The sequence below is a fragment of the Monodelphis domestica genome, chromosome 5 (genome assembly GCF_027887165.1).
Source record: "Monodelphis domestica isolate mMonDom1 chromosome 5, mMonDom1.pri, whole genome shotgun sequence".
NCBI lineage: Eukaryota > Metazoa > Chordata > Mammalia > Didelphimorphia > Didelphidae > Monodelphis > Monodelphis domestica.
In genome coordinates this window covers 260,861,805-260,874,666 of record NC_077231.1, presented here as the reverse complement: position 1 = coordinate 260,874,666, position 12,862 = coordinate 260,861,805, and the positions used below count along the sequence as shown (strand labels likewise).

The window sequence follows — 12,862 nt, the reverse complement described above, 5'->3', positions numbered from 1 at the left end:
ACAAAACATATAGAAGGTAATTTGTGGGTTAAAGCACTAATACCTGAGTTATCAGGAAGGGTCTCTTGTAAGAGACAGTACTTGAGCTGAGCTATGAAGGAAATTAGGATTCTGACAGAGGGAGGAAAGAAAAGAGGGCATTCTTGGTTTGGCCTGTGCAGAAGCATGTAGAATGGAGATGGGTTTCTTGTCTGAGGAAGGGGAAAAAAAGCCATAAAAAGACTATAGAGTGTATGGGGGAATTATATGTAATTAGAACAGAAAAGTAGGCTGGAGCCTGTTGGGAGAAAGTTCTAAATGCCAAACAGGAGAGTTTGTATTTGATTCCAGAGGCAATAGGGAGCAAAGGAGGGTGTTGGAGCAATGGGGAAGCACAGTCCCAGGTTTGAACTTTAGCAGCAACTGTGTGGAAGATGGCTTGGGAAAGGGAGGAAAGGAGAAGTCCAGAGGTAGAATGCAGTTTGGAAGCTATTGCAGTAATTCAAGAGAGAAGTGATGATGGACTGAACTAGGGGGGATAACTGGTGTGAATCAAGAGAATGGAGGCAGATTGGTGTAGTAACAGTAAAATCCACAAATCTTGGCAAACTAAGCAGGAGGAAGTCTCCGCAGCTGTGTTGATTGGTGGCAGAGAGAGAGAGCAGTCTCCAAGTTATAGGGGAACTGTATGGACAGAACAGTGTATGAGTAGCCTGTGTAGAACGCCTCACGCACAAGCCGACCCAGAGCCCTTTTACCACCAAAGGTCGATAGCAGTGATAATCATTAAGTGCTGTGTTTCACTGTCGGTGAGCGGGTGCCGCGAGCTGGGCTGGCCATCCCCAAACTGAAAATGAAAAAGACCTTCTCCCTAGTCTGAGGGTCGGAGCTGTCCATAGCGGTGATCTTCTCTAGAAGTTGGAGATGTTGCTCTGAGTAGGGAAGGTGAAAGCTAGACCCAGAGCGAGGAAGCGGAGAATTCCATTGATCAGTTTCCTTCTGAAACTCACACGCAAGATGGCCGGGATCTCCGGAGGCATCCTTCTCCTCCTTCCCTCACCTCCTCTTCCCCCTTCTCGGTAAATGAAATCCCTTATTTGTTAAATATGTATGAATATTTATATAAAACATTTGCTTGATATCTATGCATGTGGATAGATATCTTTATTGCTGCCCCCTAAAATGAAATATCTTTAGAGAAAAGTAGGTATCTGTATGTATAGTTTACATGTGTGCAGTGTGTGTGTGTAGAAAAAGGGCATCCGTGCTAAGCGGCTGCCCCTGAGCTTGGTCTCCATCAACCCCAGATACTACCTCATCAGCTGCAGGCGTGGGTCTAAGCCCGCTCCTGAGCCCTGGCAAAGCTTTCAGTTGCCAGCCCCGTTCGCCAGGCAGGGAAAATTGAACTTGATTTCTTTTGTGCAACAGCTGCAGAATCAGGAGTTGCTGAGGGCAATGATGAAGAAGGCTGAGCAGGAAATCAATAGCAAAGTGATTGAAACCCTGAAGAGGCTGGAGGATCCCGTGCAGCGGCAGCGCCACCTGGTGGAGCAGGAGAGGCAGAAGTACCTTCACGAAGAGGAAAAAATAGTCAAGAAGTTGTGGTGAGTGTTGGCAGAGGGTCATTGGACTTGAGTAAAGGTCTAGCTTTTTTTTTTTTTAACCCCTTACCTTCCGTCTTAGAATCAGTACTGTGTATTGGTTCCAAGACTGAAGAAGGAAAAATACAAGGAATTATGGGCCAGGGCAGATTTGATAGAAACTGATTTGATGGGAAAATGTTTCCAGGTACAAGATGGTGGTCAGCATCAGGGGTCCTTTTAAAGGCTCTTTCCATTGGCAGCAACTTTAGCAGAATTCTACTTGGTGCTCATTTTAAAGGAGCAAATAGTAAAGCTGTATGTGTGATAAATGCAATATTAATAATTCATGTAAATAAAAGATAAGATTGTATTAAACAGATTTTCATATTAAAATCCCTAGGCAGGGGAAAACAATTTAAACAATGTCTGATCATCATTGGGGAAAGGTGATCCTTTGAATGTTAAGAGTTTTATTAGTAGTTTTCACTGAAAACATCTCTCAGGTCACACTATTGAAATTTAGCACTGGTTTATTATGCCTACTCACTAGAAGAAATACATCTTTTATATTAATGTATGGGAGGCTATACAAGGCCATTTATCACAGAGCTATTGCACCTTCTGCTATAATGAAGAGTCATTTTTCTGGGTGCTTCCAGGCTTATACAGGCTGTAACTCTGCCATTTCCTGGGGAGTATGACTCCCATAATTTGGGATTTTAAGAGAATTGCTTTCAAATGGTTCTCATAGCCACTATTCTCTGTGATCTATAGACTAGACTCTTATCACCTAGTCCTTATTTGATTGATATTTCAAATTTCCTTTGGTAGCAGCCTAACTTATTTGGATAAAATGAGAATTTCCTCCAAGGGACACACCAAAGAGATGTTGAAAATTGGAATTCTTTTTAATGAATTAAAATTATTCATCCAGGTTTTCATAGAATGCCACTGAATTATATAGACCCTAAATGAAATTATATAACCCCTAAAATTGATGTATTTGTGTGCCTTTGGAAACAGGGAGTAAGGATTCTCCATGTTTTAAACAAGTTTGGAGGTTGTTGGGTTTTTCTTTTCAAAGAATTCAAACTCTTCAGAGTGAGGCTTTGAGATCAGATCCATAACTTGTCACCCATGGCAAACTGTGAAACAAATCAAATTTGGAATTAATGGTGTAAAAATAACTCAGTAAGTGATTATGACAAATTCAGTGTAGTGGGTGAGGGGATTGATGTAGTGGCTTCTAGACCACTGGAAAAGGAAGTGTGATTAAATTGTCTGTTAAATTTCAGTGGCCTGGGGAAAAGTCCTAGTCACCCCTTTCTCATTACAACTGCTCATCAGTTCGTCGTGGCAATAGATGGGACATGCTTCATTGAGAAATTTTATCAGAAAAGAAATTTTTTTTTCCAAACTGCCTGTATTTTTGACTGAAAAATAACTTCAAAATTCAGGAATGTACAGAAATGATTTTGCTTATTCCTCTATTGTGCCATATTATTTCAAGATGACTCATAGGCATCTTTCCTCTTAGAAAGGTGGGAGAAACCATACATGGGGACATGGTATGCACCATCAGATAGGATGGCTCCCTTGGTTTCCCTTTGCTTAGATGTACATTGGTGGTTATTTTTACAGTGGAACATTCAATCCTGTAAACAAAAGACAAGCATAAAATTATTTTTTATGTTTTTATTTATTTTTAAACCCTTACATTCTGTATTAGAATTGATATCAAGTATCACTTCCAAGGCAGAAGCATGGTAAAAGCTAAACAATGGGGGATAAGTGAGTTGGCTAAGGTCACACAGCTAGGAAGTATCTGAGGTCCTATTTGAACCCTGGCTCTCCCATCTCCAGCCCTGGCTCTCAATCCACTGAACTACCTAGCTGTCCCTATTTTTTTTTAATCATTAAGAAATTTCTTTTCAAATGTATGCAAGAGGGAAAACTGAAATCAAGAAGAGATAATTAATGGTGAAGAAAAATGAGACACCATAGACTAAACTTCCCAATACCTCCACCTACAAGAGAGTCAACACAGAGAGGTCACTGTGCTGCTTCCTAAGAAAAAAATTCTTATTCTTATAAAAAGATTTCTTCTTCCTTCCCTAAAGTTTGGCTAATAGAAATAGCCTCTGTCCATCCCCTTCTCTCCACTGCCTTAATGCAAGTCCTCATCACCTCTCGCCAATGCAATAACTGCCTCACCCATTCTCCTGCCTCTGGTTAGTCCTCTCTCTAATCCATACCCCACAGAACTGAAAATTTGGTGTTCCTAAAGCCAGGTCTAACATATAGTTCTCCTGTTCAAGAGGCTCTAGTGGCTCCCTCTTGATAAAATGAAACCTTCTCTGTTTGCCTTTGGAAATTTCCATTCCAAGTCCCCCTCCAGTCTAACTGTCCCGAGTCATTGAATATTATTCTCCTTCATCCACTCTACTTTATGGCCAAACTGGCTTGCTTGCTGTTGTTCCAGGCCATGAGATTTTATATGCTGCCTCTTTACCTTCACATATAACCTGTCCCTGGAATGCGCTCCCATCCCCGGCTTCCTTCAAAGTGCACCTCAAGTCCCACTTCTTAGAGGAAGTCGATGATGCTATCACACATACACAGTAGTTGTGCTAGGAAGTCCTCGGAATGATTTTGGATCTGTCTTATGTTTAATTTTCTATTTCTGAGTTGTTTCCCTCCAATAGAACATAAGCTACTGGAGGGTAGGGATTGGGTTTGCTTTTATCTTTGTATTCCTTAGTGCCCAACACGACATCAGAGGAATAGTAACTCAGTTAATGCTCCTAAATGGACAAAGAAGAAATGGCCAGAACGCCTTGGACCTAGGGGATCCCTTCAAAGCCTAGTCGCGTCCTGAGGACAGTTCTAAGCTTTTTTTGATGGAACTCCTTGAATACCGTCTTATCTTGACTTATCCTGCCTGAAATTAGGCTTCTGCCTTCTGGCCACTCTCTCCCAGTTCATGTGGCCCCAAGTTGCATCAGTGTGAAATATTGGATTATACTGGGAGGTCCATGAAAGAGTGGGTGATGATTTTTATTTTTTGTGGGCAATTTCTGCATAGGTTAGTCATTAGAGTTTTGTAATTGAAATACAACAATGGTTTTTCATGTCATAGGTTATGGTTCTCATCCATACTAAAATAAAGAAAATAATGATTGTTTGGGTTTTTTTTGTTACTAATTTTTGGGTTTGTAGTTTTTGCTTCTAAACCTACACCCATTTATGGAAGGCTAAGTTTGGTCGCTACCAGTGGGTTAGGTTGTACAATTGTTAGTTTTTATCCCCCCCCCCCCCCCCCGCCTTTCTAGCCTTCTTTATAAATAGTTTCCCTTCCCATCCCCATTCAAATGTAAGCCTATTTGGATAAAAGCTGTCTTGCTTATCTGAATTTGTAGCCCCAGAAGGCCCATAGCAAACACTTTATAAATGCTTTATATATTTACTAATTGGCTAATTGATTAGTCAAGCTCATCTTCTCACTAGTCAGATAGTTTAATTAAATTCAATAAACATTTCTTAAGAGCTGCTCATGGAATTTAGAGATGAGGTATCTTTGAGATCTCCTGATTAAACACCCTTTTACAGATGAGGCAAGAGATGCAGGGGGGCAGCTTGATGGCCCAGTGGATAGAGTGCCAGACCTAGAGCCAAGAAGACTCATCTTCCTGTGTTCAGATATGGCCCCAGTGACCCTGAACGAGTCTCTTCACCTTCTTGGCTTCAGTTTCCTCTTGTGTAAAATGAACTGGAGAAGGAAATGGCAAACCACTCCAGAATTTATTCCAAGAAAACCCCAAAAAGAGTCAGTAAGAGTCAGACATGACTGAAACAACTACACAACAGAGACCCACAAAGTTAAAGTAATTTGCTCAAGACCTTGTAGATACCTGGGAGCAGAACTCCTGCCAAAAGCTTGATTTCTACATAAACTTAATCTCTCTGAAAGTTTCTATTAATTAATTCAATTCTACTGCTACTCCTCTCTCCCAACCAGCCTCTGAAATAGTAACTATAACCCATATCTGTAAATCTTATGGAGTGCTTTTCTCACAATAACTTTGTGAGCTAGAGAGGTCAGATGTGAATACTGATGACCATTTTAAGTGAGAATTACAGGATCATCGATTCAAAGCTGGAAGTGGGGCCAGAAGCCATCTGTTCCAAGCTTCCTTCAATTTACAGATGAGGAAACCGAGGTGAAGTGATGTAGGCTCATTAGATCATAGACCCAGAGCTGGAATGGCCATGTGAGGTCATCTAATCTGACCCTCTCATTATACACATGAGGAAATTGGGACCCAAAGAAATAAAATGACTTTACAATAGTCACACAGCTAATAAATATTATCGGGGCAAGGATTTAAATTCTCATCTTTCTTCAACTATATCGTGCTAACCTAGTAGAGGAGCAAATAATAGTAAAAAGGAATACTGCCTAGAAATTGTTTTTGCTCTAAGATTTGCAAAACATTTTCTATTATTAACTCATTTAATCTTAACAACAAAGGTATGAGCTAAATCCTATCATTTTCCCATTTTAGTGATGGGAGATTTGAGGGACAGAGAGGTTATGAATTATCCAGGATGGCATAGTTAGGGAGTATCTGAGTCAAATTCAAACTCAAATCTTCATGACTCTAAGACTAAGTCAACCTTCCTGTCTATTCTGCCTTATTAAAGCTGGAGAATCTCAAAGCTCCATGAATATTTTACAACCAAGATTCAAGGAATACCAGAATTAGTAGTGACTTTAGAGGTCATATTCCTAGTTCAACCTCTCATTCTACAGAAGGAGAAACTGAGGCCAGGCAACAAATTAAGTTTCCCAAGGTTATACAGCTTATTCATAGTAGAAGTAAGAAATGAAGATTTTTAATTCAAGTCCAATGCTTTTTACATGATGCCAAGGCATGTTCTTTCTCACTAAGAGATGAGGAATAGAGTGAAAACTGCTTATTAAATATCTCAGAACTGGAATCCATAATAATTAGCTAGCAATAAAAATGCCCTAGCATCCTCAGTCACTCAGCAGTGTGCTGGGTTGCCATAATTACTATCTTAAGCAGCCAAATACTGATTGGCAAAAGCATTTAAAAACTCTGGGTTCCTAGTGTTCTTTTCACAAAATTTTTTCCAACAATCTTTACTACCTTATTTGTTACTGGTACCATCCTATATTAAAAATGGTTCTTTGGGGCACAAGAAAATTGCAGTGCATTTCTGGATGATCCATTGATGATAACAATGAAAGAAAAAAGTCCAGCTGTGAAGTTTATTGGCCTTTAGTGAGCAGAGGTTATAAGACCCAGGAGGCATGTGGCAGAGAAGTGATTAAAACAGAGCTCCGGGCAGAGGCAGACTAAGGGTCAAATGACAACTCCTTTGAAAATTAATTGCAAATTGGAGGACATCTGGATTTGTAGGTTAATTCACACACCATTACATTTAGAGCCACCACTCTGCCATCCAGTTTTGAGATCCTGGCCACTGCCACCAATTCAATTACATTTGGATCTGACATGGAAAATTTTTGCAAAGTTAAGGCTCCTAGACCTGGAAGGAAGATAAATATAGAACAGTTCTGGGGAAAGGAGGCAAGGGAAGAAGCTGCCAGAAAGGGAGGAAAGAAGAATTGTCACATAGTTCTTTTGAAATAGCCACATGGATATGTTGGTACATGTCTGAAATCCCAGCTACTGGGGAGGCTAAGGCTGGCAGATGTCTTGAATTCAGGGGTTTCTAGCTGCATTGGGCAACCCCTTAAAAAAAGCAAGAAAAATGAAGTATCCCCTATCTTTTCTCCCACCTTGAAGAACGGGACTGTTGATATAGCCATAGGACAAATCCTTGATTTTAAAAATGCTTTGGTAGCAAAAATGTTATCTTCTGCTTTGGTCTAGAAGAAGTTCTACCTCCTAAGAAATTTCCATTGAGCATTTTGTTCTCCTCTTAAAAATTTGAAGGAAAAAGTAAAAGTACCACTATGATAGACCCTGCCTCATGCCAACCATTTCTATGGTGTCTTAAGGTTTACAAACCCTTTTCTCACAATAACAAATATTATAACCATTTTGCACTTATAGAAATTGAAACTCAGAAAAAAATGTCCACATTGATCAGATTGTTGAGTGTCAGAGCCAATCCTAAAAGATGGATTAATTTGGCAACTGTCATTATCTTGATGAGTCAATAAAGACTAAATACCCACTGTGTGATCCTGCCTCTATCACCATGCTGGCAAGAGACTTGGGAAGCAAGTACCTCCATGTGCCACCTTTTGCTAATGCTCAAAGCTTCTCCTTCCAATCTCATATTATTGAGCCCATCAGGATGCTACAAATGGGAATCTTTGCTTCTGTGAAGCAATTGTTGCTTTCCAGGACCCTCCCCATGAATTGTTCCCTTCCCCCCAATTCCCTTCCCAATTCTCTTCACTCCTTCCCCTCACCCTTTCATTTCCTCTTATTTTTCCTTTTTTTTTTCCCCTTTCAGTTCCCATTTCTTATTAAGAGCCTTTTCCTGACGGTACCCTCTACAAGCAATAATTGCTATAGAAAGCCATTGGCTCAAATGGTGGATACCACACTAATACAGACTGCCCATTCCCCACATCTTAAAACCAAGAAAAAGAGCAGGAGCATGCCTTGTCACCACTTGTTCATTTCACCTCAAACCCGGCAAACGATCCGTTCTCGTGCTGCCATCTAGTGGTTATTCATTCTTCACAATTTTAATCCTTTGACTCTGGATGTACAAGGAATCAGATTCACAGACTTCAGAGTTTGTATGAGAGGTTCATTCATTCATGAAACATTTATTGAGCATCTACATTATACTAAGCGCTATATATAGTATATTTAATATATGTAATACTACATAATATATATAATTTTATATCATACATAATACTATATGTGTGTGTGTGTGTGTGTGTATTACTAAGCTCAGAGGGAATCCAAAAATAAATTAAGAAATTGAAATCAGAAGCTAGTAAAAATAAAGTGAGCATAAACAATAGCCATATTCCTCTAAATAGATGCTATTCCCCAGCTTATATTCCACCCCGAAAATAAGAAGTATTTCAAAGACCAAAGTCTATAGATATACATTAAAGTCATTCCGGTCAGATTTTGAGGGAGAAGTGAAGCTTTTATTTAGCCCACTATGGCATAAACTATGATTAAAAAATGAAAAGACAAAGGGGAGCCATTTGAGCGAGTCCCTGAAAGGTGAGCTAGATGTTAGCTGTGAGAGATGGGGGAAAGAAGGGCATCCCAAAGAGAGGAAGAATGGGAAAATTGGGTCCAGAACTCTTCCTTTGAATCTAGTATTGACAAAGGATGGGGGACAGGGCTAAGGCAGGGCCAGAGAAGAGACAAATACTTCCATATTCTTCTTCTCCTATGAGACTAAGATCACTTAGGTTTCAGTTTGGATTTTATTTGTAGTCTTTTAATTCTTCTATCTGTTTTCTGCAGTGAGCTAGAAGATTTTGTTGAAGATCTGAAGAAGGATTCTACCTCTACTGGCCGAGCAGTTACCCTTAAGGATGTAGAAGATGGAGCTTTCCTTCTTCGACAAGTAGGAGAAGCTGTGGCCACGCTGAAAGGTAAGCCTCCTTCTTCAAGGAAAGGCCTGATTCTGGCAAGTCAGAATTCTATATACTCCTGAATTTGGAGCTAGACGATCTGAGTTTGCCACACCCTACCTATGTGACCTCAGCCAGGTAAGGCCCTTTACCTCTCTGGCCCTCGATATCTTCGTCTGGAAGGTACAATGGTTCAAAGTTGGTTGACCATCAAATGTCCCATCTAACTTTGTATCTATGATCCTACCGATGATGAGAGCCTACAGGATGGCCTCTAAGACACCCTTCCAGCTCTAACTTTACCATCTTATAACCACCTTCTCTATCATATTTAATAATTTCATAATAAATACCCATTTTAAGTAAATACCAATAAATAAATAAATAAATAAATAAATATTGTCTGTGGCCAACCTATACCATCAAAGTGTGAGCAGTGCCTTTTGCCTTCTAACTATTCCATTGCCTCCTTTTCTTCAACCTTCGTTAACATAAATTGTCCATTTGTCTTTGGCCCCACAGGAGAATTCCCAACCTTGCAGAATAAGATGAGGGCTATTCTGCGTATCGAAGTGGAGGCTGTGAGGTTTTTGAAAGAGGAGCCCCACAAACTGGACAGCCTCCTCAAGAGGGTCCGCAGTATGACTGATGTATTAACGACATTAAGAAGGTAAACTGGACTACAGCCTGAGAGGGAAGATGGCGGAAGGGATTTCCACTAGGGCTGCCTTCTCCGTGACACCGAGATTATTTCCATTTCCGTGATGATTTACAGACCCTTGGTTCCCACGTACCGGGAAGCCCCAGCTGCCGCTAGAGTTTCCCACCCTTGAATTCCTGTGGTTGTAATTCAGGGGTGATGACTCCTCTATGATGTGTTTGTCAGTTTTAACACACCAATGGGACAAGGGTTACTCTGTACAATGTTTTTTTCTAGCTACTTTTTGTAGCATTTTTAGTTGAATGCATCCACTTATTTCATTAACTATAAGTGAAGCTATATGTTGGGTGGTTTTCCTTGGGTATTTGCTTTCAGGTCCCTGGAGGAACTTGGTCAAAAAGAAGATGGTTATAAGTGAATCAAGTCATCCCCAAATCTAGTACCAAAAATCAATGCATTATGATAATAAGGATCTGCATGAAGATAGTGGCAGAGGAGAGAAAGAGAACTTTATAAGATTTAGGAAAATGGAATTGATGGAGTATGATTGGAGCTATAAATTGGTCCAAACATTCTGGAAATCATTATGGAACATATACACATAAAATACTTATATAATTTTAATTATTAATATTAGTTTTTTTTAAAAATCAATGCCTAAGAACATCCCTACAGATTATACAGAGAAAAGAAAACCCCCAAGAATGGCCTCACGTGATATCCAGCAAAAGACCCCAGATGAGGAGATGCCTTGATTTCTGTACTCTCTAAGAAAGTAGGCTAAAAAAAAAAATACATTCACCCAGAACTGGTTTCTGATTCACACCTGAGATGCAGACTTCAGGCTCTGCACAAGAGAGGCTGCCTTTGACATTTACAGCAGTTTGCATTCACGAATTCATTATGTGTTCACAAATGGCATTTTATGGTGTGTCACAACTGGTGGTGCACTTGAGGATTAGACATTCTTTCCTTTTCTCACTTGTAACTAAGAACACAGAAAACTGTTTATGGTGGCAGGCTCTGACCTTTTCATTTTTCTCCAGGGACTTAAGAGTAGGTGGCTCTGGAAACTTCAGGGAAATTAGGCTGCAGATCTTGGGCCAGGTCAGATTCTTTATAATCAGAAGTAGAACCAGTATAGAAAAGAAATAGCAAGCAGGAATTCTTTTTGGTGAGCAACTAAACCATTAATAACTGCCAATTAAATGATTTTCTCAGAGAGAAAAGACAGAAAAAGAATTAAATTTGGCAGGCAACTTTGGGAAGTAATAGACTATGGAATCTTAGGACTGGAAAAGACCTTTGAGCTCATGGAATCTAACATAAGCCACACATGCAGCCCATCTCCTCCATTCTTGACATGCTGTTGTACAGAGGGGGAGACATCTCACAAAACAGCCTCATCTATTTTTGAAGAGCCCAGATTTTTTTAAAGAAGATGTAATGTGTAGTAGATAGAGACCTGACCTGGAAGTCATGGAGAATTGTGTTCAAAGCCCACTTCCAACATATATTGGCTCTGTTACCCTGAGCAAGTCATCGAACCCTTTTTCAGCCTCAGTTTCCTCTTCTATAAAATATAGCAATAAAAATAACATCTGCCTTACAGGATTATTGTGAAAATCAAATAAGATAATGGATAAAAAGACTTTTGCAAAATCTTTTAAATTGTTATATAGATGCTAGCTATTATTACTATTCAAAATAGAATATAGTATGTCTATAATAGAGGTAGAAACCAAAAGTTCTGGAGGTTCAGATAGAGAGTAGGACTGTATCCCTGGGGGAGTAAGCTTCACAGTGGCCTGGAGGGTGTCCTTGACCTCTCAGAGGCTACAAGAAGGTTGCAACCAGAATGGGCAATTTCTGTGTCTGGAAAAACCAACTGAGAGCCAAATGAGAAAGGGATAGATGCCCCAAATATTAAAGGAAAAGATAGAGTCACTGCCCTGAAAAAGGTTACAATTTTTAGGGGAGATAAGACACTTTAAAATAATAAATAATAAGATTTGCAAACTGATAATGAATTTCTGGAGGGGAGCAAGAATTCCAGGGAGAAGCTAATGAGTTTCATCTTGTACATGTTGAGTTTAAGACACTAATGGAGTATCTTGGAAGAATCCATCCAAAAGTAGTTGACAATGGAAATTGAGAAAGATTTGGGACTCAATACATAGGATTATGGAATCATCTGTGTAGAGATGATATTTGAACCCTTGAGATTGCCAAGGCAGAAATATAAAGAGAAAAGGAAGACCAACAACATAATCCTAGAGTACTTCCATCCTAAAGAAGTGAGATCAAAGATCTCCAAATCAATTCTAAGCTATGCTAGTTGGGCAGATTTATATGTATGTATATATATATATATATATATGTATATATATATATGCACACACACACACACACACACACATATATATATATTTAGTTTTAATACCAAATACATACAAAAAAAGAGAACACTCTACATGCATTGATCTCTTGTCTCATCCCCTTGGAATACACAGTGTGGAAAAGTAGGCTTTGAAGACATTTGTTATACTTAGCTAGTACCAAGCAATGATATTAACTTAACTGTGTAATTAAAGATAATAGAAACTTAACTGTGTAATTAAAAACAATTTGCCCTATACTAGCTGCTGACTCCCCTATTCCCAGCTCTTCAGTCAGTTAGGAGTAAAATTGAATAAAGATGATGAGAGGAATAACAGAATCTACGTGTGGTGGCAAAATAATGTCACCTCCCTTTTGCCGCCACTGTCCAAACAAGAAGACTAAAATGCTAGCCTGGCTGTATGAGGCACAAAAAGACAATCATCTGGAAACACTTCTCTTCCCAAGAAAAAAAAAGAGTATTGATTATCTCCATGGAGTTGTGGGATTAGAGAATTTACTTAGGAAATAGTCATGAATGATGTGTTCCCAGTCTTCTTACACTTTTTTTTAACCCTTACTTTCCGTCTTAGAATCAATACTGTGTATCAGTTCCCTGGCAGAAGAGTGAATCAGGTTGGGCTAAGT

At 39.4% G+C, this 12,862-nt stretch overlaps 1 protein-coding gene across 24 annotated transcripts in view; it reads left to right on the top strand.

Moving 5' to 3' along the window:
* The window catches only part of KIAA1217 (KIAA1217 ortholog), a 1,016,332-nt gene that overhangs the window by 984,143 nt on the left and 19,327 nt on the right, over nt 1-12,862 (top strand). For all 24 annotated transcript variants that reach the window (XM_056800101.1, XM_056800103.1, XM_056800095.1 and 21 more), the window contains 3 exons: nt 1,408-1,583; nt 9,065-9,195; nt 9,697-9,844. In XM_056800101.1, the coding sequence (XP_056656079.1) occupies nt 1,408-1,583; nt 9,065-9,195; nt 9,697-9,844 (455 nt within the window). The remainder of the gene's footprint in view (nt 1-1,407; nt 1,584-9,064; nt 9,196-9,696; nt 9,845-12,862) is intronic.